Source organism: Natator depressus, chromosome 6 (assembly GCF_965152275.1).
Source record: "Natator depressus isolate rNatDep1 chromosome 6, rNatDep2.hap1, whole genome shotgun sequence".
NCBI classification, from domain to species: domain Eukaryota; kingdom Metazoa; phylum Chordata; order Testudines; family Cheloniidae; genus Natator; species Natator depressus.
Window position 1 is genome coordinate 11,385,162 of NC_134239.1, and position 25,950 is coordinate 11,411,111.

The following is a 25,950-nucleotide window of genomic DNA, read 5'->3' on the forward strand; positions in this document are numbered from 1 at the left end:
TAATACTGGCCAGTAAGTTATAAGTTTTCAAATGATACCTATCATGTAAGGCATATTTTGTACAAAGATTATTATAGCAGTGTGTAGGGTTTGAATACAGGGGTATATTCCATCCCAGAGGCCTCTTGAGACTTTGGAAAACTCCAGTATCCCCATGTAAAACACTTTGTGCCGTCCCAGTTGGTGTCAGACCTGTGGGGTCGTGGAGTGAACCTCAGCTCCAGTCAGTAACCTACCTCCACAAGCTACTTTCCATGGGCTCCCTGCCCTGTGCTCCTTTGGCCAGCTTTGCGTGACTCCATGCTCCTTCCATCAGCACTCTGAGCTGTGTGCAGAAATTAGGGATGTAAAAGGTAAAGTGGTTAACCGGTAAGCATAGTCTTACCAGTTAGCCGCCTTAACCGTTAACCTCCGCGCCAGCTGGAGCGAGCCCAGCCGGAACAGCACCAGCCAGCCAGAGCAGGCCCATAAATGCCATATTTTACTTGTTTAAACCAGCAGTGTCCAATACGTTCACCACTAGCCGCATGTGGCAAATTAGCCACAATTCAATAGGCTATGCATGAGCAATGCGTTGGTGTATAGAAGACAGCAGCACTGGAAGACAGGTTGCGGGCTTCGATATACAGCTTAACGTGGCTAGGCTACAGTAATTTTGTGTTAGCAGTACCTGTTAATGATTTGAAAGGTCGTCTGTAATATGTTTTTAAATCCTTTTTTATAATGTGGTGAGTAAGAAACATTCAAAACCAAAAGTGTGGCTAGCATCGAATTTCAAACCACAAGTGCGGCTAGCATCAAATTGCTATTGGACACTGCTGGTTTAAACAGTTAACTTTTAAAATTGTATTTACATCCCTAGCAGAAATTTCCATCTAGAAGTTCGAACAATCTCTATGGAAAGTCTCTTTCCACTCCTGGGTGGCTCCGTCCTTGGAGAGTAGTTCATCCCAGAGACATATACAGGGATTTGACTCATTTGCGTAGTCTGTGGGCATGGCTAACAGGAGAGAACAGTTGAGGAAAGAACACGAACAGCTCTACGCACCTCTGTGCCAGGGCTTGATTTTTCTGTACCCATCAATGATTACATGTGTGATGTCACTTCATATGCGAGACTCACGGAGGAATTCTGCACCACTGCGCAAGCACAAACTTCATGTGCCCCACAAGTTATTTGTCACCCCAGAATAATTGATTTGGATGGAGCAGCGCTGCAATTACACCTTTCCCCCCTGGGGACTGTTATGGCACCAGAAGAGAGGGCAGCTGGCTTACGGCGGGAGCAGCCAGCCACAGAGAGGGAGGGGGTCAGAGGATGCATCACAGTGCTCTGCCCGTGGGGGTCAGGTGTGGAGACAAGGAGTATGGGGGAGATGGACAGAATGGGACACACAGGGTTCCTGGGAAAGGCTGTGACCACCTACTCTAAGATCGCCCCACCTGGCTGCTCTTCCCCACACTGCTCAGTTAAGTCCCATTCCCAAACTCCACACAGTCTCTGCTGGGCATCCTGGGGACAGGACCACCCGCTGGTCTGATTCTGCTGGCACTGTGCCAGGCCCGCCAGCAGCCCCTCAGGATCTGGTGGTGGCAGAGTGGTGTTAGTGAGTCAACTGGGGCCAGGTGAGGTTGCCCAAGTGAGCAAAGCATTTGCCACAGTCAGCACACCTGTACAGCCGCTCCCCGCCGTGAATGCGCTGGTGTATTCCCAGGTATTAGCTTGTTGCCACGACTGAACTTCTTACCCCAGTCAGCACAGCGGTACGGCTGCTCCCCTGTGTGTGTGCACGAAGATGTCTGGTCAGCGTACTGGCATTGCCGAAGCTTTTCTTGCAATCGTCACAGTGGTAGGGCCACTCCCCTGTGTGCGTGCGCTCGTGTGTTTTCAGGGTTGAGCTCTGGAAAAAGCCCTTGCCGCAGTCAGTGCAGCGGTGAGGCCGTTCCCCGGTGTGTGCGCGCTGGTGGGTTCTCAGCTTTGAGCTCTCCGCAAAGCTCTTGCCACAGTCAGAGCAGTGGTGCAGCTCCTGCCCGGTGTGCGCGCGCTGGTGTGTTGTCAGGGTTGAGCTCTTTGCAAAGCCCTTTCCGCAGTTGGTGCAGCGATACGGCCACTCCCCGGTGTGCATGCGCCAGTGTATTCTCAGCTTCAAGCTCGCTGCAAAGCTCTTTCCACAGTCAGTGCAGCGGTACGGCTGCTTCCCGGTGTGCGTGCGCTGGTGTATTCTCAGCTTCGAGCTCGCTGCAAAGCTCTTTCCACAGTCAGAGCAGCGGTACGGCCGCTCCCCGGTGTGTGTGTGCTGGTGTGGTCTCAGATTTGAGCTCTGGGCAAAGCTCCTGCCGCACTCAGTACAATTGTAAGGCAGTTCCCCAGTGTGAGTGCGCTGGTGTCTTTTCAGGTGGGCAAACTGTGCAAAGCCCTTTCCGCAATCAGCACAGTGGTGCGGCCGCTCCCCAGTGTGTGTGCGCTGGTGTGTTCTCAGCTTTGAGGACCATCTGAATCTTCTGCCGCAGTCAGCACAGCAATACGGCTGCTCCCCGGTGGGCACGCACTGGTGCTGGGTCAGTGCAGAGGGGTTGCTGAACCTCTTGCCGCAGTCGATACAGTGATGGGGACACCAGCCCATGGGGAGTCTCTGGTGCGTAGCCAGGTCCGGTCTCTGCCTGAGTCTACCCAGGGGATGGACTGCGTCCTGTGCATGCATCCATCTGTGGGCTGTGGGATTCTGCGTTCCTGCCGTGCTCTCTCCACATTCAGACTGTGTCCTCGTTCCTCCCAGGATCCTGAGCCCTGCTGGAGAGAGCAGAGGGAATCCCGGTGTTAGCTCACGGTTAGGGCTGCAGATATGTCAAGGACAGGAAAATGTCACGAATGGAGCAATTTCCCCTCACCCTGCAATGGCCGCTCCTTTCCCACAGGGGTGCACCCAACACCTTGCTGTGGGCATTGAGACCTGGCCTGTGGGGTTACAGTGCCACTCAGATTTGCCCCTGCATCCAGTCACGATGGTCGGGGAGGCAGGTCAAATTTCAGTGACTGGCCTTGCCACCCATATGTTCTCTACCCCACACCAACCCCTCTGCACCAGGCTGGAGTTAGGGATGCAGTGCTGGGAGAAGGGTGCTTCTCTGGGCAGCAAGTTCCCCCTGGTCAGGGCAAGGAGAAGGGCAGGTGTTGTAAATTGGGGGGGGGGGGGAGTACACCCAGCCAGTCAGTTAGCTATAAAAATCCTTAGTAGCTGTTCTCTTTGCTTTACCTATAAAGGGTTAAGGACTCTCACTGCGATGCTTAGGTAAGAGGAAGCGAGTGTGGACCTGGCCAAAAGAGCCAATGGGAAGGCTAGAACTTTTTAAAATTGAGAAAAAAATTCCCCTTTGTCTCTCTGTTGTTTTCTCAGCTGGAGAGAGAGGGCACCAGCTATGCTGTAAGAAGCTTGGGGCCCATAGTCGCCAACTTCTGCTGGCACCGGTGGGTGCTTTACCTGCTCTGGCCCCGCCCTGACTCCACCCCTGCCCCATCCTAACCCCTTTCATAGATACTAAGGTCAGAAGGGCCCATTATGATCATCTAGTCCGACCTCCTGCACAACGCAGGCCACAGAATCTCACCCACCCACTCCTGCGAAAAACCTCTCACCTATGTCTGAACTATTGAAATCATGGTTTAAAGACTTCAAGGAGCAGAGAATCCTCCAGCAAGTGACCCGTGCCCCATGCTACAGAGGAAGGCGAAAAGCCTCTAGGGCCTCTTCCAATCTGCCCTGGAGGAAAATTCCTTCCCGACCCCAAATATGGTGATCAGCTGAACCCTGAGCATATGGGCAAGATTCACCGTTCCCTGCCCTAACTCCACCCCCTCCCTACACCTATTCCAACCCCTTCCCCAAATCCCAGCCCTGACCCCGCCTCCTCCTCTGAGCACACTGCGTTCCTGCTCCTCCCCGCATTTGAAGCGACAGATATGTAGGTAGAACAGGAATGTTTAGACCAAGGGTGGGCAAACTTTTTGGCCTGAGGGCCACATTGGATTTCCGAAATTGTATGGAGGGCCGGTTGGGGAGGCTGTGCCTCCCCAAACAGCCAGGCGTGGCACTGCCCTCCCTAACCGGCCCTCCATACAATTTCGGAAACCCCATCCAAACCCCCCTCTCCTTCCTGACGGCCCCCCTGGAACCACAGCCCCATCCACTCCCTCTGCTCTCTGACCACCTCTGGACCCCCCGCCACCCCATCCAACTCCTCTCCTTCCTGACAGGCCCCCCCCCCCGGACACCTGCCCCATCCAACCACCCCTTCTCCCTGTCCCCTGACCACCCCCGGAACCCCCACCCCTGACTGCCCCCTGCCGCCCCATCCAACCCCTCCTCTCATTCCTGACTGCCCCCCCGGGGATCCCTGCCCCCATTCAACCCCCCTGTTCCCCGCCCTCTGACTGCCCCAACCCCTATCCACACCCCCGCCCCCTGACTACCTCCCGAACTCCCCTGCCCTCGATCCAAACCTCCGACCCACCCGCTCCCTGCCCTCTTACCGCGCTGCCTGGAGCACGGGTGGCTGGCGGCCCGGCTGCACCAGGACAGGCAGCCATGCGCTGCGCAGCAGAGAGCACCGGGTCGAGCCGCAGCTCTGCAGCCCCCCCCCCCCCCGCCCAGAGCATTGCGCCGGCAGCGCGGTGCGCTGAGGCTGCGGGGGAGGGAGAACAGCAGGGAAGGGGCTGGGGGGAGCTTCCCCGGCCGGGAGCTCAGGGGCCAGGCAGGAGGGTCCTGCAGGCCGTAGTTTGCCCACCCCTGGTTTAGACAGACGCGATCAGGTTTCTCTCTTTACTTTGGGCTTGTGGATTCGTCTGTGCTAACACAGGTGCTTTTGTTTTGTTTTTGTAACCTTTAAGCTGGACCCCAAGAAAGCCATTCCTGGTGTTTAATCCTTGCAGTTGCATTTCTGTACTATATATATCTAACAGCAGCCTAATTTTGCAGATGTGTTTTCTTGCTTTTTTGTTTGTTCAATAAAACTTACTTTTTTTTTTTTTTTTTTTTTAGAGGATTGGATTTCTCTGTCTTAAGAGGTCCGTGCACATGTTTTTCTATTAGCTGGTGGCAACAGCTGATTTCTTTTTCTTTTCCTTTTCTCAGCTCTTCCCCATAGGGGGAGCTGAAAGAGTTTGGCGGTGCCCCACAGGAAGGAATTCCCAAGTGCACCTTCCTGGGCTCTCAGAGGGGTTCTGCACTTGGGGGGGGGGCAGCATTTACCAACCCAAGACCAGGCGGATCTCTAACCTTGGGAGTTTAATACAAGCCTGGAGTGGCCAGTATTAAGTTTTAAAGTCCTTGCGGGCCCCCACTGTTGGGATATATAAGGGTTAAGTAAAGACATGGAAAACCGCTGGTGTGCTGGCATGGTATCAGGGAGTAGACACAGGCACGCACTATTCCTTCGCCTAACAGATAAAGTGTTACCCCTTTCCCCTCCCTTCTCCTTGTGAAGAATTAAGAAGTGTTGCAGCTGCATAAGAATTGTGGGGATCTAAAGAATACCTTTTGGGTAAAGAAGCGTTATCTCCTCCTCCCTTCCTTTCCCAGCTACATAAGCAAGCCCTGGGTCATGGTCGCTTTCTCCCTCCCCTGCAAACTGCTGATCCAAGGAGTTCATTACTGCAATTATAGCAAAAAAGTGTATCTTCAAAGTAAAACTTATAGGCAAATATGCTAATGAGGTAAATAGTAATCAGGGGCGGGAATAATTATATTCAGTATAGGCAAAAAGAAAAGGAGGACTTGTGGCACCTTAGAGACTAAAAAATTTATTTGAGCATAAGCTTTCGTGAGCTACAGCTCACTTCACCACTGAATGCATCCGATGAAGTGAGCTGTAGCTCACGAAAGCTTATGCTCAAATAAATTTGTTAGTCTCTTAGGTGCCACAAGTCCTCCTTTTCTTTTTAGCAGATACAGACTAACACGGCTGCTACTCTGACATCTGTCACTCAGTATAGGGTTATCAATACTCATTGTATTTCAACTACCTGAAAGGCGGTTCCAAAGAGGATGGCTCTAGACTGTTCTCAGTGGTAGCAGATGACAGAACAAGGAGTAATGGGCTCAAGTTGCAGTGGGGGAGGTTTAGGTTGGATATTAGGAAAAACTTTTTCACTAGGAGGGTGGTGAAACACTGGAATGCGTTACCTAGGGAGGTGGTGGACTCTCCTTCCTTAGAAGTTTTTAAGGTCAGGCTTGACAAAGCCCTGGCTGGGATGATTTAATTGGGGATCGGTCCTGCTTTGAGCAGGGGGTTGGACTAGATGACCTCCTGAGGTCCCTTCCAACCCTGATATTCTATGATTCTAGGATTGTGTGGGCGTTCATATTACTCCATAAGGCTTTTGGGGGTGTTGTAATAAATGTAGGAATTTACATACTAATGTAAATAAAAAGAGTATGATGTAACTAATCCAGTGCTTACTGGACAATTGGGTCCAGGGGAACAAGTACCGCAATAAAGAAGCCCATCTACTCAAATCCGCCCCTGGGTCAGCCTGTTCTTCTTCCAACACCCACCTTGTGCAGTCGAAGTGCCAGAGCAGGGAATCAACCTTGACAGCAGGGTTTATTAAAAATCCTGGAGCAGTCACAGTAAATTTACAGACCTGTGATTTTACTAAAGTTACTGTAACCGCTCCATAATTTTTGATAAAAAAAAGTGTGTGACAAATCTGCAGCCTGACTCAGGGTGGTTCTACCCTATGGTGTTTCCGCAGCACCTAGCGCCTGCTCCCACAGGGGCTATGCATGTCTTGGGTCTTGGCTTAAGCTTCAGTTGTAGCCTGCCCAGGATACAGGCAGCGCCTGGCACAACAGGACCCTGGTTTTGTTTTCAAACTGATTTTGTCTTTATTGCAATCAGAGGGGTTTATTTATGTGGTATTAGTTCTTCACTTTCTCCTGTTTTGTAGGATGAGGCCTGTTCCCCAGTTTTTTTGCTGTTATAATTATATTGGTTTGAAACTAGTTTAGTTGAGGGGCTACAATCCCTTCATGTGGACGCAGTGAGACCAGTTTAAAGCTGTTTAGAACAATCTAGCTTATTCCTGTGGGGGTGTGAGTCCTTTTCTAGGAATTCCTTTGAAGAAATCATTTACTCTCGGCCTGAGGTTTCAGTCTTTATGTGAAACGAAAACTAAACTAAAATCCTCAAGAAGATGAGGGTTTTGGGGGTGTCTGTGTGTGAAGGATTTGAGGGGATGACCAGTCACTCAGAGTTTGTGTGATGTAACCTGGAAAACATGTCTGTATTGTGTCACAACCCGCTCCCTGGCACTGCTGAGCTGGAAGGGGTGAATGGCTGCCACCCAACCTTTGGTCTACAGACAGTCACAGACACGATAGGGCTGAGGGCTGTGCTAAGCATTGACACTGAAGCAATGTAAGTGACAAAGGTTTCATGCCACAAAGAGCAGGAGGAGAGGGGATGGGACAAAGGCCATACCACCACCCTCTCTCTCACAGCCAGCCCATACACCAGGGTACTCCAAGTCATGGCCCGCAGGACAATTTAATCTGGCCCCTAAATGTGTCCACTCCCCCCACAGCAGCCGCCTGGCCCGCGGGGCAGTTTTAGAGCATTACAGCGAAGTGCTGCAGGTGCTAGAGATCTGTTCTACACAATGGCGCCTCTGCATGGCGTCACCTTACACTAGTCGTATGTGACTGACCCTGCCCGGCGTCATTCCCAGCTTTCTCCTTGCTCGCTGGGGACAGGTTTCTTCAGTCTGAGAGGTCACATGCGAAGTGAAGCAGCAGAGAGGGGGTGGGGTGGGAACCTGGGGAGAACAGCACCTTCTCTGCCAAGGGCCAGCGACTCTGGGATGCTCTTGCAGGGGGCAGAGCCATGAAAAGCCATTTGAAAAAATCTCTAGGGCGCCCCTTACCTTGGTATGATTTTCTGAGGTGTGGGAAGCCTAGCAGGTGTTGTGTTCTATGACTGGACAGGCCTGTCTTTCTACCCAGGTGCTTGTTTGGCCCCCATCAGCCAGTTCACACAGTCTCTATCTTTCTCTCCCCTCCTCCCCCACACCAGTCCATTTACCCCATCTCCTCAGAGCGAGGGCAGGGGAGACAGGGCTCAGGAGAGCTTTCAGTGAATGTCTTAGAGAGAGCACCCAGCGTCTCTCAGAAACTTCGCCAGCAGCCAGCACACAGACTGATTCTGTGTTACACACACACACAGTCTCTGGCTCTTTCACACTCACCTCTGAACACATACTTGTAATATTGTCATTACTTCTTGGTACTTTCTGTAATGCATATATATTTTGACTGGTCTAAACACTGGCCCCTAATTCCCAGCTTCAATTTGTCTCTCTTCAGCTCCCAGCCAGTGAATCTCGCTCTGCCTTTGCCTTCTACATGAAGGAGCGCTCCGCTAGCAGGTGTGTAAATCAGAAGGGACTGGATTATTAGGACTCACCTGAGGAGGGGCTCTCAGGCCCAGAGTGTACCCTGGAGCCCTCGGCATCCCAGATCCAGAGCTCTGCCTCCCCTACCTCGATCCGGTGGATTAAGTCTGGTTTGGAACCTGAAGAGCCTGTTTTGGGGGAAAGTTTTATTCCTAAAGTTTTGGGGGCAGGGACTCGTTTGTGTGTCGGTGCAGCCCAGCACAACAGGGCCCACATCTCGGTCAGGGTGTGTCTGCACAGCACCTGGCACGATGAGGCTCCAATCTCGGACGCTGCTTCAGAGGAAAGCGCAAGAGATCCCAAGCAGGAGAATAATGAAATAAACCAGGGATCTCAAACTCCAATCACCAGGAGAGCCACACGAGTACTAGTACATTGGCCCAAGGGCCGCATCACTGACACCCCCCCACTGCCCCTGCCCCCCATTCCAACCCCTTCCCCAAATCCGCGCCTCTGCCCCACCTCCTCCCCTAAGCACGCGGCTCCGGGCTCCTCCCCCCTCCCTCCTGGAAAGCGGTAAGCACCTGGAGGTAAGCAGAGGAGCAGGGATGCGGCGCATTGGGGAGAGGGGGAGTGGGGAACCCCTGAAATAAACCTTTCTTAGAGGAGATTTCTTTCTGTCTCTCACTTGTACTCTGAATTGGCAACATCTACAACCCTTCTCACTTTGCAGTGGGAGCCAAGTTTAAAGCCTTGCTGGGGTAACTCTAAATCAGAGGTGGGCAAACTTTTTGGCCCAAAGGCTACATCGGGGTTGTAAAATTGTATGGAGGGCCGGCTAGGGAAGGCTGTGCCTCCCCAAAGAGCCTGGCCCCGCCCACTATCCGTCCCCTCCCACTTCCCACCCCCTAACTGCCCCCTCACAATCTCCGACCTATCCAAACCCCCCTGCTCCTTGTTCCCTGACCGCCCCTCCAGAGACCCCCCCATCCCTAACCACCCCTTATCTAAGCCCCCCTGCTCCTTGTCCCCTGACTGCCCCCCCAGGACCTCTCCACCCTAACTGCCCCCCCAGGACCCCAACCCCCCGTTCCCTGTCCCCTGACTGTCCCGACCCCTATCCACACCCCAGCCCCCTGACAAGCCCCCAGGACTCCCACACCCTATCCACACACCCTGTTCTCCATCCCCTGACCACTCCCCCAGAATCTCTGCCCCATCCAACCGCTCCCTGCCCCTTATCCAACCCCCTGGCCCCGGCCCCCTTACCAAGCTGCTCAGAGCAGCGTGCCAGGCGACCACGCGGAGCCAGACATGCTGCCCTGCAGGAGTGCACAGCCCTGCCCCCCAGAGCGCTGCCCACGCGGTGGCGTGGCTCCGGGGGAGGGGGAGAAGGCAGGGGAGGGGCCGGGGACTAGCTCCTTGTCCGGGAGCTCAGGGGCTGGGCAGGATGTGGCCAGCCGTAGTTTGCCCACCCCGCTCTAGATGTTCCATAGAAATATCCCATTCTGCTAACACCTTGGCCTCTACGCTATCTTGTGGCAGTACGTTCCATAGGACAACTGTGTGACATGGATTTCCTTGTCTTCCTTCCTTCCTACAGAAACACCAGTGAACACCCATTAGTTTCAGATTAAGAGACAGGGTGAATAGAAAATCCTCCACCACCTTCTTTCTGGTCATTATTTCACTTACCCAACTGTCTCCTGCAACATGGATCATGGGGAAGACTTTGGAAGAAGGGAACTTTGCTCCTTTGCCACCTTATAGCTGTTGAAAATTTTCGGGCATGTCATTAAGGCAAATCGGCCACAACGTGTCATGGCAGGTGTCACTGTTACACAGACATTCCAGTTCTTTTGCATTGTTCAACTGGACAGTTGTTAAATTTACTATGTTCATTCTTTTGGGGAAGGTGGGGAGCTGTTGCAGCAGCAGTGTTTTCCCCCTGCCTTATTTGTCTGACTAGAGTCAGCTCCTGAGGCAGAGTTGCTGCCCTCAACCTCTGGCTGGGATTCCGGGAAGAGATGGTTGCTCATGGGCTCTTTGCTACCATCAGGGATGTGCCACGACTGAGGCAGGTAATTCAAATAAACCAGTTACACCAAGATTAGCCCCAGGCTCTGTAGCCCTGAGTTCTCCTCCAACAGCGAGCTGACCTGAAAGGGGCTGGCATTTGCCACCACTCAGTGACAGGGTGCCACATAGGAAACCCAAATGTTTTACAGATGTGAATAAATGAAGGGAAATTGGTCCTTACCCAAGGAAACGAGGGCCCGGTAATTCCTCAGCATCTGGTTCCGGTACAGATGCTTCTCTGGCCGGGACAAGAGCTCCCACTCCTCCCGGCTGAAATACAGAGCCACGTCCTCAAACGCCACCCGCAGCTGCTGGCACAAGCGTTACACACTCAGCACCCTCCGCTCCAGCCCCAGCCCGGGCTCTCAGCAGGGAACGCGGGCTCTAGGGCAGCGGCCCCCGGGGAACCCCCAGCCCAGCAGCTGTGACCCAGGGAGACCCCCCCGCACAGCCCCCCGGGGACTCGGGCCCTGCTGGCCGGGGACAGGAGCCGCCCTCGGCTCCCCAGGGGGCTCTGGGGCGGGGCGCTGGGAAGGGCCCGAATCCCAGGGCAGGGACCAGGCTCCTCCCCCGGCCCGAGTCCCCGCCTCCGCCCCAGGCCTGTGCTCGGCCCCGCTCCCGCCCCCGGCTCGGCCGCCTCGGGGCTCCTCGGCCCGGCTCCGCGTGTCCGCCCGGCCCGGGGCCCCCAGCGCCGCTCCCCGGCCCCAGCGCTCCGGCTGCGGCAGCCCCCAGCCCCGGGGTCACTAGCGCGGGAGGGACCCGGCCCCGGCCCCCCTCGGCCCCAGCCGGGACCAGCCAGTGCCCGGCCGGGGAGTCCCCGCCCCGCGTCCTACCTGCGCCGGCCCCGCTGCAGCCATCGCCGGGCTCGGCCCCGGCCCCGGCCCCGGCCGCTTCCTCCGCCCGGGCAGCGACTTCCCGCCCCGCGGCTGGTGCCTCCCCGGGGCCGCCTCCCTGCGCACGAGGCGGGCTGGGATCCAGGGGGCCGGGAAGGCCCCGCCCCGCTCCAGTCCCGCTGCCCTCCCCGGCCGCCCCACCGGCTCTGTCGGGGAGCCGGGGGAGGCTCCAGCGCAGGGACCTTCTGGCCCAGCCCCCCGGACTCCCACTTCACCGCGAGGATCCCGGAGCCCTGCGGTGGGGCTCTGTCCCCAAGAGCAGCATGTGCTGGAACTCGTGTCTCTGGGGGCTCCCTCTGCCCCCCCTCCCATCCTGAGCGAACCCCTCTGGGTGTCAAGCTGAAGGCCAGCCTGGGGTGCAGATGGAGCTGCGACAAGCCAGAGAGAGAAGGTCCCCCACATGAGGCTGGGGAAGCAGGGGCATGAAATCCATGGGTGGCATAACGGGGGTGGGGGGCTGTAATACAAGGGGATGGACAGAGGGTGGGGATCGGGGCCAGGTAAGGTGACCAGACATCAAATGTGAAAAATCAGACAGGGGGTGGGAGGTAATAGGGGCCTATGTAAGAAAAAGACCCCGAAATCAGGACTGTCCCTGTAAAATTGGGACATCTGGTCGCCCTAAGGCAAGGACACATGGGACTGATGCGGTGCGATTTGAAACACACTGGGAGAGAAAAGGGGTTGCCAGTAGATTTCTTTTTCTGACACTCTTTAATTAAAGATTAATTTTTAATTCTTGGAAACTCCAGGCCCAAGGGTTGTCAGCCCTAGTGAGAAATGGGATGGGGGGACTGGGACCCAGTGGGCAGAGGGGAGGGGCTAGAAAAACGGTAGGGAAGGAGCAGATGGTGGGTGGGAATAGAACATGGGGGCAGATCGGGCAGAATGCTAGAGAAGGGGGCCCATGGGATGGGGGTCAGGACCTGGGGACAGATGAGAGCAGGCCACTGTGGGGCAGATTGCCACAGTAGGGGGCTGGACCTGGGGGCACACGGAAGGGGCAGGATGCAGATGCACTAGAATACGGGAGGCCGGGGAGATGTGGACAGGAAGGCTAGGGCAGTGGTGTTAGGATATAGGGGGCAGGAGCCATGGGGTTGGGGCAGGTAGGCTTGGGTAGGACACAAGGAGTGGAGAGGGGCAGGAGGACTAGAGCAGGTGGCAGATGAGAGGGAGGAGGAACCACTTACCTGGTTGCATACCCCTGAGCTTACCCAGGGAGAGGCTGCCAGGGGCCAGGCTGGGCTCTGGATGTCAGTTCAGAGTGACTGCACTTGTATTAGCCCTCAGTGGCCCAACCAGGGCACCCGCTGTCAGGCTTCCAGCTCCCCAGTTGTTCCCTCTCTTGGCTGAAGACACTTGCCCCTCTCCCTTCTGATAGGGGTATTTCCAGGTTGCACCGTTCTCCCTTCCCTGTGTTATCCCAGCACAGACAGGCTGCCCAAGGACTTTCTTTTCAGAAATTGTTAATAGATGCAGTGCGACAGGTATAAAGTACCACCCAGCATTTCCTAGCAAGTCTGCTTTCTTCTTAAGGCACAAAGAACTACAGAGAAAACACACAAAATAAATCAAATAAAAATAAGAAACCTACACTCATGCTAACAAGACCAGGATTCCCCAACCTGCCATGGATTCTGGCAGAAGCAGTCCTTCAAACCCCTGCCCAATTGTGTTCCTTGTGGTTACCAACTCTTCCCAGTTTCAGCTCAAAACTAGCACCCAGTCCTTCCAGCCCTCCCCTAAGGCCCGAAGTTCTGCGTGGGTCAGGAGTCCTGTCCATTTGATGGATCAGGAAGAAGGCCCTGAGCCTGTTTGAAACCAGGCTAGTTATTCACAAAACCCTTCTTTGTGGTTTGGTCCCTAGAGAATCCAGTCTGAACTAGTACATGCAGATCTCTCTGGGGTGGGATAACAGAGGAAGGATATTAGCCTCCCTACTAGAGAAGGTACGAGCAAGGTAACAATAATGCATACACAGCTGCATTTTTAGTATAATGTACCCCAAAGATATTAACCCTAATTCAATACAGTTTAACTTAATTCACTAAAGTGTATCATAATTCCATACGGTTTGTTCAGGATATTATAGGTCAGGCTGTGTTTTAGTCACAGGTATTTTTAGTAACCATGACCTGTCCATGATTTTTGTTCCAGCCCCTAACTAAAACTTGGGCCAGGGGGCCACCCCCAGGACCCCTCTTGCGCTGGGAGTGGGGGAGGGAGGCGGGCAGGCGGCAGAATGTACTATTGCCACCCTTTCTTTAGGAGAAAATACAGTGGGTGACTCTTGTCAGCATACATTTCAATAAAATCTCTTGAGAAGTTCAGAGTTTCCAAAAGGGCTCTTAAGGATGCCACATCAGTAGGGGTGGGAAGTTTTCTAATCAACTCCACCCATTGTGCAGCTGAGGCTCATCCTTCCTTTCCCAATATGACCCCTAAATATTTTACCTCTTGGTGTCCCGATTGGGCCTTGGCTCTGCTAGCCTTGAATACGGTATCTTGGATGATCTGTAACACCTCCTCAGTGATCCTACCAACCTATTGTCCCCATGCACCAATAGATCATCAACTTAAGAAATTACTCTCTTTTGCTCATCAGGTGTCAATTTTTCCCACATCTTAACCACATGGGAGTGACAAATTGTGGGTGCGTTATGAAAACCCTGAGGGAATCTTGTGCAACCGAAGTGTCGTCCCCTGTAGCAGGGCGAGCACTCACCGCTGCAGCGCCTCCTGCTGGTCAGTCCAGGAATTAGCTCATCCCGCTCAGGATCGCCCTCCTCTGTCCAGTTTCTCCCCTGCCCTTACCTGCCCCTCCACAGTCCCTTTATCTCCACCAGTTCAGGCCCTGCATCCCTCCCGGACCACAGTTCCCATGGTTTAGGGTCCTCCCCTCCCAGGGGATCCCAATCCCATAAGCCAACCTCGCCTCAGTGACCCATTGCCAGTGTTCATTCATTCGGGCAGCTAGGCCTTGCATTTCTGTTGCACTGTTTGCATTTTGCACGCATGCCTGTCCTACCCACAGGTAGAGGAACTTCATTAAAATATTCCCAAACTGGGTCTCTTTTATGGCCTGCTGCCATTATAGGTTTTCCCTTCTAGTGAGGGAATGGTATGGTAGAGCTCGAATCAATGAAGGCTACACTCAGAAAGAGCTCAAGACTTCTGGAATATGCTGCTCAAACAGTTTCACTTTTGTTTCTACTTCCTGTCCCTCCCTTCTCACATTTATCTCCAGACTTCTTCTCCTTGTCCAGATCTATTCCGCCCCCAACAATCTTCTATTCGTTGAACTTTTTGAAACTTTGCACTTTTAGAGAGAGGTAAGGGATTGACTCTGTGTACACAAACCTACAGAGGGACAATAGGGTTGAGGTCTGTTATTTCTCACCTCTATATATCATTTATTTATTTAAAACATTTTTGCTGTTAATAAGCATGTTATTTCTAGAGACACAAATCCACAGTTTGAGAACTGCAAAACTAAGCATCTCTGATGGTATCTTCTAGACTGAGCACTAAGTCCCATTGGGTAGATAGAAAGATTAACCTAAATAATCTATACAGAAGCCTCTGGAACCCAATAAGATTGGGTCCCTAATCCATGGAACTCATTTACAAAACTCATTTACAAAACTTTTCTTAAACATTACATGAATATATTTTCTCATACTATATTGTCTCATACTATAAAATTCTTAAACATTACATAAATATATTGTCTCATATTATAGAATTAGAATTTATAATCCCTATTCCATTATGAAATATCTTTGAGCTATAATGTATCTTAATTAAAACTTTTTTTCCTCAAAAAGCATTTTTTCAAAAAAAATCTGATTTACATCAAAAAAATCTGATTTAAATTAAAAAAAATCTGAATTTTTTTATTTTAAAAAAATCATTGATTTTTATCCACCTTGAGTAGCACTGATCCTGTTGCCCCTAACCCCAGCACCTCCTAACCTCTATTAGCCCAAGGCCCGCACCGTCCCTGGCTGCTGGAACAGAGGATGCTGGTCTGTGGGGTAGTGTCTCCCATTCTCATCCTTCTTCCACTGTACCTTTCCTCTGTCTCACAACACCTCCCCTAACGTGACTGGGTCTCTGTCCCGCTCTTGCAGCTACTTCACATAAGTGGGGGGAAGCCCAGTCCCTGTGGTTCAGGCGGCCTAAGATAACATCTAACCGTGGCTGAAGAGGGGAAGGGTTTGGGACAGGTGGTTTAGGGCAGGGAGAGTCACCAGGGGCCTCAGGACTCCTCGGTTCTATCCCTGGCTCTGGGAGGGGGATAGTTAGAGTCAAGATGCCTGGGTCCTACCCCTGGCTCTTGGAGAGGAGAGGAGTGGAGGCTGGTGGTTTAAAGTAATAGGGGCTGGGAGCCAGGACTGGCCTGGAATGGGATCCCAGCCATGTCTCCCTTGTGACACTTCCTGCAGACCCAACCCTGATCTCGACACCAACCTGGCCAACATCATCAAGCAGTGCTGGAGAAAGAGCATGCCCAAAGCATCCAATGAGGACGCCATCAAAGGAGGGGTAAGTAGCTGGGTCCTGCCAGCTCATCTCAGGGGGCAGAGGGGCCCTTGCTGCATTCTATGGGCCAGGCCAGATCCTGCCAAGGGGCATTGGGAGCCTTGAGGGAGGGAGCGAGGCTGGGGTTGTGGCTACGGTGCTGGGCTGGGCTACAGGACTCCTGGTGTCTATTCCTAGCTCTGCCACTTGCTGCCTCTGTGACCATGGGCAAATCACTTGGGTCATAGGGAATTGCCAGACGGGATCAGTGCAGAGGTGTGTCCACTCCAGTGTCCTGTTTCCAGCACCAGAGGCTGCAGAGGTTGGTGTAAGAATCCCGGAGTAGCAGATGTGGGGATAATCATCCTGTGCTCGTGTCACTGTGCTTCAGTGGGTCACACCTGAGAATACCAGAATCAGGACAAACTGCTGAGAAATAGGGCAGACACATGTCAGAACTGGTGGTTGTTCTTCCATAAGTTATGCCACACCAGCAACAGAAGTAAAACTTCTGTCTCACTACACTGGCTAACAAGAAGTCAGAATTGCAGCCTCGTTAGGTATCCCAGTCCTTGTTTCACCACCCAGACACTAGACTTAATGATGAGTGGTTATTTAAAACCAAAAAGAAAAGGAGTACTTGTGGCACCTTAGAGACTAACCAATTTATCTGAGCATAAGCTTTCGTGAGCTACAGCTCACTTCATCGGATGCATACTGTGGAAAATACAGGAGATGTTCTTATACATACAAACCATGAAAAAATGGGTGTATACCACTACAAAAGGTTTTCTCTCCCCCCACCCCACTCTCCTGCTGGTAATAGCTTATCTAAAGTGATCACTCTCCTTACAATGTGTATGATAATCAAGTTGGGCCATTTCCAGCACAAATCCAGGTTTTCTCCCCACCTCCCCCACAAACCCACTCTCCTGTTGGTAGTAGCTTATCTAAAGTGATCACTCTCCTTACAATGTGTATGATAATCAAGGTGGGCCATTTCCAGCACAAATCCAGGGTTTAACAAGAACGTCTGAGGAAGGGGGGGGTAGGAAAAAACAAGGGGAAATAGGTCACCTTGCATAATGACTTAGCCACTCCCAGTCTCTATTCAAGCCTAAGTTAATTGTATCCAATTTGCAAATGAATTCCAATTCAACAGTCTCTCGCTGGAGTCTGGTTTTGAAGTTTTTCTGTTGTAATATCGCAACTTTCATGTCTGTAATCGCGTGACCAGAGAGATTGAAGTGTTCTCCGACTGGTTTATGAATGTTATAATTCTTGACGTCTGATTTGTGTTCATTTATTCTTTTACGTAGAGACTGTCCAGTTTGACCAATGTACATGGCAGAGGGGCATTGCTGGCACATGATGGCATATATCACATTGGTAGATGTGCAGGTGAACGAGCCTCTGATAGTGTGGCTGATGTGATTAGGCCCTGTGATGGTGTCCCCTGAATAGATATGTGGGCACAGTTGGCAACGGGCTTTGTTGCAAGGATAGGTTCCTGGGTTAGTGGTTCTGTTGTGTGGTATGTGGTTGCTGGTGAGTATTCGCTTCAGGTTGGGGGGCTGTCTGTAGGCAAGGACTGGCCTGTCTCCCAAGATTTGTGAGAGTGTTGGGTCATCCTTCAGGATAGGTTGTAGATCCTTGATAATGCGTTGGAGGGGTTTTAGTTGGGGGCTGAAGGTGACGGCTAGTTGCGTTCTGTTATTTTCTTTGTTGGGCCTGTCCTGTAGTAGGTGACTTCTGGGAACTCTTCTGGCTCTATCAATCTGTTTCTTCACTTCCGCAGGTGGATATTGTAGTTGTAAGACTGCTTGATAGAGATCTTGTAGGTGTTTGTCTCTGTCTGAGGGGTTGGAGCAAATGTGGTTGTATCACAGAGCTTGGCTGTAGACAATGGATCGTGTGGTGTGGGCAGGGTGTAAGCTGGAGGCATGTAGGTAGGAATAGCGGTCAGTAGGTTTCCAGTATAGGGTGGTGTTTATGTGACCATCGTTTATTAGCACTGTAGTGTCCAGGAAGTGGATCTCTTGTGTGGACTGGACCAGGCTGAGGTTGATGGTGGGATGGAAATTGTTGAAATCATGGTGGAATTCCTCAAGGGCTTCTTTTCCATGGGTCCAGATGATGAAGATGTCATCAATATAGAGCAAGTAGAGTAGGGGCGTTAGGGGATGAGAGCTGAGGAAGCGTTGTTCTAAGTCAGCCATAAAAATGTTGGCATACTGTGGGGCCATGCGGGTACTCATAGCAGTGCCGCTGATTTGAAGGCATACATTGTCCCCAAATGTAAAATAGTTATGGGTAAGGACAGCTAGTCTTGTACATTTCTATCTCTTCACCCACTTCCACAATACACATAGGAAAGAACAGCTCTACCTCGTATAACCGAGCATCATGAACTTCAAAATGAACTCCATGGTTCTCTTTTCCTGTGTCACGTGGGCCACAAACAGACTTCTGAGACTGGCTAGACCCCTCTGCAGTGGAGAAGAATTCCTGACTTGCCGTGCCACCGGACAAGCCGGCCATGGGCTCCCCAACATCCTCCAACTCGACCTCCTTGTCCATGACTTTGTCCTCAGGCTCGAGCCCCCATCCACCACCTCCAGCCCCGCCAAAGTATCCATGGGGCTCTTGGTAGTGCAGGTGCGGTGGCCAAGGATGGCGTCCAACTCCTTACAGAAGCGTCAGGTCTTAGTTGCAACACCAGACCACATGTTTGCTTCCCTTGCCTTCTGATACTCAGCTCCTTTACGTTTGCTAAGCACTGCTGCCTTCTCCTGTCCTGTAACCAAAAGGTTCGGGCACCATTTAGGGTTACCAGGTCCCAAAAACAAGAAACCCGGCAACCCTAAATGGCACCCGGACACAGAAGCCAAAACCTGGACCGGTGGCAACCCTACCAGTCATACAATAAGCACATACTGTGGAACTGCCCCCTCCTTTCATCTCATTAAAAGCTGGGGGGTTCTGGATGGTCAGATCTCTCCTTGCCCAGTGTGGCAGTGACATTGGGGAGGTTGTGGGGGGGCTGTTACTCTTTCATGCTGTACAAAGGGGTGTGTGAAGCTTAGTGTTTTCATTTAAAAGCACAGCAAGACATTACACACTGAAGAGCTGTTTTTAAAGACAGTGTGGTTCAGTGGGCTGAGCTATGGGCTGGGAGCCAGGAGACCAGAGTTCCATTCCCAGCTCGCCACTGGCCTGTTGACTGACCTTGGGTGAGGCTCTCTGTGCCTTGGTTTCCCCATCTGTAAAATGGGGATTGAGACACTAAGCTGCTTTGTAATGCACTTTAAGATGTACAGAGGCCCCCCATCTTTAAATTATCTCAAAAGAATAATATATTTCAACTAAAACCAAGGCAAACAACTCTCCCTCCTCTAAACTCCATATGTTGTGAGGCATTTTTTTCCTTCTCCAGCCCCAAAGCACAGGTCAGAGTGGGCTGTGTCAATCCAATCAAGGAGCTACTGTGTAAGCGGTGGGGCAATCAAAGCATCAGACAGACTTTCATGGAAGGGAAAAAGCAGCTGGTGCCCTAGGGGGATGAAGCCCACACTGTGCAGCCGGCTACTGCTGCCTTCAGCCCACCTTTGCACATCTGGTGCAATGGCTGCTCCCCTGCAAGAGGCATTGTGCTGTTTGACTCTCCCTCGGAGAACATCCACAACCATTTCCCTCCCTCGTGTGCATAAGTTGTTTTTACAAAAGAGAATTCATTTGCAGTGTGAGCTGTCGGAGGGGGAAGTGGCAACTTCAGGCTCTTCTAAACAGGCAGATGGTAAAATAAAACCAAACCTCTTTCCCTACTTTTAACCATGCATGTACAATTTATCATTTCCGAAGCATCCTGGTGGATTCTCCATCTCTGGCAATTTTTAAGTCAAGTTTAGATTTTAAAAAAATCAAAGCTCTGCTCTAGTTCAAACCGGTATTAACTCAGGGAAGTTCTTTGGCCTGTGTTATACAGGCGCTCAGGCTAAATGATCACAATGGTCTCCTGTATAGGCCTGGGGAAATTGTGCACCATTGCACAGGCGCAGAATTCATGTCCCCCGTAGATTTTTTTTTCCTCTGCAGAAAATACATTTTGTCAGAGAGGCGCTGCAGTTACACCTTTTGCCCACCAGGAGCTATTGTGGTGCCAGAATAGAGGATAGCCAACTCACAGCCATAGCAGAAGTGGCATTCCTCACAGCAACCTGTGAGGAAATATGCAAGATGAGGGGGGGACACAGACAGAGCAGGGCACACAGGACTTCTGTAAGGTCACATAGACTGGGGTTCATAGAATCATAGAATATCAGGGTTGGAAGGGACCCCAGAAGGTCATCTAGTCCAACCCCCTGCTCGAAGCAGGACCAATTCCCAGTTAAATCATCCCAGCCAGGGCTTTGTCAAGCCTGACCTTAAAAACCTCTAAGGAAGGAGATTCTACCACCTCCCTAGGTAACACATTCCAGTGTTTCACCACCCTCTTAGTGAAAAAGTTTTTCCTAATATCCAATCTAAACCTCCCCCATTGCAACTTGAGACCATTACTCCTCGTTCTGTCATCTGCTACCATTGAGAACAGTCTAGAGCCATCCTCTTTGGAACCCCCTTTCAGGTAGTTGAAAGCAGCTATCAAATCCCCCCTCATTCTTCTCTTCTGCAGACTAAACAATCCCAGCTCCCTCAGCCTCTTCTCATAAGTCATGTGCTCTAGACCCCTAATCATTTTTGTTGCCCTTCGCTGGACTCTCTCCAATTTATCCACATCCTTCTTGTAGTGTGGGGCCCAAAACTGGACACAGTACTCCAGATGAGGCCTCACCAGTGTCGAATAGAGGGGAACGATCACGTCCCTCGATCTGCTTGCTATGCCCCTACTTATACATCCCAATATGCCATTGGCCTTCTTGGCAACAAGGGCACACTGCTGACTCATATCCAGCTTCTCGTCCACTGTCACCCCTAGGTCCTTTTCCGCAGAACTGCTGCCTAGCCATTCGGTCCCTAGTCTGTAGCGGTGCATTGGATTCTTCCATCCTAAGTGCAGGACCCTGCACTTATCCTTATTGAACCTCATCAGATTTCTTTTGGCCCAATCCTCCAATTTGTCTAGGTCCTTCTGTATCCTATCCCTCCCCTCCAGCGTATCTACCACTCCTCCCAGTTTAGTATCATCCGCAAATTTGCTGAGAGTGCAATCCACACCATCCTCCAGATCATTTATGAAGATATTGAACAAAACCGGCCCCAGGACCGACCCCTGGGGCACTCCACTTGACACCGGCTGCCAACTCGACATGGAGCCATTGATCACTACCCGTTGAGCCCGACAATCTAGCCAGCTTTCTACCCACCTTATAGTGCATTCATCCAGCCCATACTTCCTTAACTTGCTGACAAGAATACTGTGGGAGACCGTGTCAAAAGCTTTGCTAAAGTCAAGAAACAATACATCCACTGCTTTCCCTTCATCCACAGAACCAGTAATCTCATCATAAAAGGCGATTAGATTAGTCAGGCATGACCTTCCCTTGGTGAATCCATGCTGACTGTTCCTGATCACTTTCCTCTCATGTAAGTGCTTCAGGATTGATTCTTTGAGGACCTGCTCCATGATTTTTCCAGGGACTGAGGTGAGGCTGACTGGCCTGTAGTTCCCAGGATACTCCTCCTTCCCTTTTTTAAAGATTGGCACTACATTAGCCTTTTTCCAGTCATCCGGGACTTCCCCCGTTCGCCACGAGTTTTCAAAGATAATGGCCAAGGGCTCTGCAATCACAGCCGCCAATTCCTTCAGCACTCTCGGATGCAACTTGTCCGGCCCCATGGACTTGTGCACGTCCAGCTTTTCTAAATAGTCCCTAACCACCTCTATCTCCACAGAGGGCTGGCCATCTCTTCCCCATTCTGTGATGCCCAGCGCAGCAGTCTGGGAGCTGACCTTGTTAGTGAAAACAGAGGCAAAAAAAGCATTGAGTACATTAGCTTTTTCCACATCCTCTGTCACTAGGTTGCCTCCCTCATTCAGTAAGGGGCCCACACTTTCCTTGGCTTTCTTCTTGTTGCCAACATACCTGAAGAAACCCTTCTTGTTACTCCTGACATCTCTTGCTAGCTGCAGCTCCAGGTGCGATTCAGAAGGGCTGGGGGGGGGGGGGAAAGACACCCAATAACCCTCCTGCTTCACTCCCAGGCTCCTTCCTGGCAATTACTTCCCTTTCCCTGAGCTTCTCCATTACCCCCGAGTCCCTCAAGCCTTTGCACTGCTTCTGAGGGGCATGGTTCTGTATGGTAGTTTACACGACTTCTTACTCAAAGTTCTGTGTTAATATGCCTAGTAAAGAATCTATTTGTCAAAAAACACTAACGGAATCTTTTTTCAGAGTAGCAGCCGTGTTAGTCTGCAGCCGCAAAAAGAAAAGGAGGACTTGTGGCACCGTAGAGACTAACAAATTTATGAGAGCATAAGCTTTCGTGGGCTACAGCTCACTTTATGCTTATGCTCAAATAAATTTGTGGGTCTCTAAGGTGCCACAAGTACTGAATCTTTTTTGTATTGTTACAGACATACTTGCCGACATTTGAAATAAATTACCAAAATAATTGAAACCAGTGTGATTATATTGTGTTATTTGGACAAACAGAATATGCAGAATTTTAAAATTTTGTTTGGAGAATTTTTAGGCGTTGAATTCCCCCAGGAGTAATGGGAAACTCTCTCTGTGCGCCTGCCAGTCACACAGTTCATCAGGCATCATGGGCAGTTGGGCCCGAGAACATTTTGATTGGTTACACTGTTTACACTGGCTTCTCCACATGCTGTGTGAATGCATCAGCTTCTTTAATAGGAAAGAAACACTGGGTTAGACAGCCCTCTGTTACACATTAGGTACATAATTCTTCTTTGTTACATTTCTATTTAGAATAGACGGCATGAGCAGTTCCTCAGTCTTTTTTCAATCACACACACTCGGTCAGAGGTGGGCAGACTACAGCCTGTGAGCCACATCTGGCCAGCGGGACCGTCCTGCCCGGCCCTTGAGCCCCCGGCCCCTCCCCCGCTGTCCCCCTTCCCCCGCAGCTGCATGGGCAGCATGGCTGGCTCCGGCCGGGCGGTGCGGCTGCTAGTCCTGCAGCTCTGAGCGGCATGGTAAGGGGGCAGGGAGCAGGGGGGTTGGATGGGGCGGAGGTTCGGGGGGGGCGGGAGGAACGGGGTGGGGGGGTTGGACAGGCATGGGAGTCCTGGGGAGCCTGTGAGGGGCTGGGGGTGTGGATGGGGTCAGTGCAGTCAGGGGACAGGGAGCAGCAGGGGTTGGATAGGGGGTGGAGTCCGGGGAGGGCGGTTGGGGCGGGGGGTCCCGGGAGGAGGCGGTCAGGGGACAAGGAGCAGGGGGCATTGGATGGGTCGGGGGTTCTGAGAGGGGCCCTCAGGGGTGGGGGCCCGGCTGTTTAGGGAGGCACAGCCTTCCCTACCCAGCCCTCCATACAGCTTTGCACCCCGATGTGGCCCTCGGGCCAAAAAGTTTGCCCACCCCTGCACTAGGTTGTCCTGCCCTTCAGCCCAATCCATGCTGAGACAGGACTGCAAATCCCACCTCTAGATGTCATCCAAGAGTAATCCTCTGGCTGGAACCAAGGTAGGTGTGTGGGGGAAGTTCCTAGCTTGGTCCCATTGAGACGGGTGGAGGGGGAGAGGGGGAGTGAGTGTGGGACAGAAAGAGAGAGACCGGGTTGGATCCCATCTAATGCAGTAGGCTGTGACCATCTGCTCTAAATACACTCCACCTGTCTGCTCTTCCACACACTGCTAAGCCAAGTCCCCTTCCCTGTCCCCCTCCCCCCCATCTCTCTGCTGGGCATCCTGGGGACAGGACTATGTCCTGACCTGCATCTGCTGGAGCTGTGTCAGGCCCACTGACTGCCAGAAGCCCTTGAGGCCCTGCAGGTGGCAGAAGGGCATTGGGGTGCATGACCGGGTGCTGAGAGGTTGGCCAATCTAGCAAAGTGCTTGCCCCAGACAGCACAGCTGTTTGGCCACTCTCGGCTGTGAATGAACCGATGTGATAGCAAGGAGGAGGCCCGAGCAAAGTTCCTGCTTCAGCCAATGCATCGGAATGTCCTCCCCGGCAGTGTGCGTGCACTGGTGCTTGATCAGTGCACTGGTTCTGTTGAAGTTCTTACTAGAATCGTTACAATGATGCGGCTGCGCCCTGATGTGTGCGCTGGTGTCTTCTCAGGCTTGAGCTCCGTGCAAAGCCCTTCCCACAGTCAGCACAGCGGTGTGGTCGCTCCCCGGTGTGCGTGCTCTGGTGTCTTCTCAGGTGTGAGCTCCGTGAAAACCTCTTCCCGCAGTCAGCACAGCGGTGCGGTCGCTCCCCGGTGTGCGTGCTCTGGTGTCTTCTCAGGAGTGAGCTCCGTGAAAACCTCTTCCCGCAGTCAGCACAGCGGTGCGGTCGCTCCCCGGTGTGCGTGCGCTGGTGTCTTCTCAGGAGTGAGCTCCGTGAAAACCTCCTCCCGCAGTCAGCACAGTGGTACGGTCGCTCCCCGGTGTGCGTGCGCTGGTGTCTTCTCAGGTATGAGCTCTGTGCAAAGCTCTTCCCGCAGTCAGAGCAGTGGTACGGTCGCTCCCCGGTGTGCGTGCGCTGGTGTCTTCTCAGGTGTGAGCTCTGTGCAAAGCCCTTCCCGCAGTCAGCACAGCGGTGCGGTCGCTCCCCGGTGTGCGTGCGCTGGTGTGCTCTCAGGTGTGAGCTCTGTGCAAAGCTCTTCCCGCAGTCAGAGCAGTGGTGCGGCCGCTCCCCAGTGTGCGTAAACCAGTGTATTCTCAGGATTGAGGACTGTCTGAAGCTCTTGCCACAGTCAGCGCAGCGATAGGGACACCGGCCCATGGGGAGTCTCTGGCTGAGTTTATTCGGGGGACGGACTGCGTCCTGTGCATGGATCCTTTTGTGGGCTGTGGGATCCTGCGTTCCTGCCGCGCTCTCCCCACACTCAGACGGTGTCCTCGGTCCCCCCAGTATCCCGAGCCCTGCTGGAGAGAGCAGAGGCAATCCCAGTGTTAGCTCATAGTTAAGGCTACAGGTTTGTCAAGGAAGGAAAAATTTCAAGGATGGAGCGATTTCCCCATTTGTCTGTGACTGTTTTTTGGATGGGTGCCTCACCCAGCAATGGTGGCTCCTGTCCCACAGGGCTGGACCCAAAGCCTCGCTCTGGGTACTGAGACCTGGCCTGCGGACTTACAGTGCCGCTCAGATTTGCCCCCGCCCCCAGTCATGATGGTGGGGGAGGTGGGGCAAAGTTCAGTGAATGGACTTGCCACTCATATCTTCTCCAGCCTGCCTCAACGCCTCTGCATCAGCCTGCGGTTAGGGTTGCAGTATTGGAGGGTTCCTGGGCAGGGCGAGGAGGAGGGCAGGTTTTGTGAAAAATCATGGAGCGGTCACAGTACATTTAGTGACCTGTGACTTTTACTAAATTTACTACAACTGCTCCGTAATTTCCGATAGGAAATGCTGACACAAATCTGCAGCCTGACTCAGGGTGGTTCTACCCTATGCTGTTTGTGCAGCACCTAGCACCTGCTCCCACGTGCGCCATGCACCTCTTGGGTCTTGTTCGATGCTTAAATTGTAGCCTGCCCAGGATACAGGCAGCGTCTGGCACAACGGGGCCCTCATCCAGAACTAAGTGCTAACACACAGGATCCGGGTTTTGTTTTCACTGATTTTGGTTTTATTTCCATCAGAGGGGTTTATTTACACGTTGCTGGTTCTGTGCTGTAAAACAGGCGACAGTACGTCTCTTGTTCCCCAGTATTTGCTCTGTTTAAACTATATTAGTTTGAAACCAGTTTAGGATCTACAATCCCCTCGTGGACACATTGAGACTGGTGTAAAGCTGCTTACATCAGCGTAGCTTATTCCTGTGCAGGAGTGAGTCCTTTTCAAGGAATTCCTTCTAAAGATGTCATCTACCCTGAGCCTGTTTCACTCTTTGTGCAAAACTAAACTAAAACCTCAAGAGGGTTGGGGGGAGGTTTGAGGGGATGACCACTCA

General features: G+C 52.2%; 1 protein-coding gene across 1 annotated transcript; it reads right to left on the reverse strand.

Annotated features, from left to right (window-relative positions):
- Positions 1-311: 311 nt before the first annotated feature.
- LOC141989686 (uncharacterized) lies at positions 312-24,919 on the reverse strand. The gene is given in 8 exon segments (XM_074956622.1): positions 312-1,718; positions 1,720-1,788; positions 1,791-2,791; positions 5,532-5,648; positions 8,461-8,577; positions 10,085-10,159; positions 10,650-10,738; positions 24,091-24,919. Coding segments are annotated over 8 exon segments (2,274 nt in total). The 5' UTR covers positions 24,783-24,919; the 3' UTR covers positions 312-1,604.
- Positions 24,920-25,950: the final 1,031 nt, after the last annotated feature.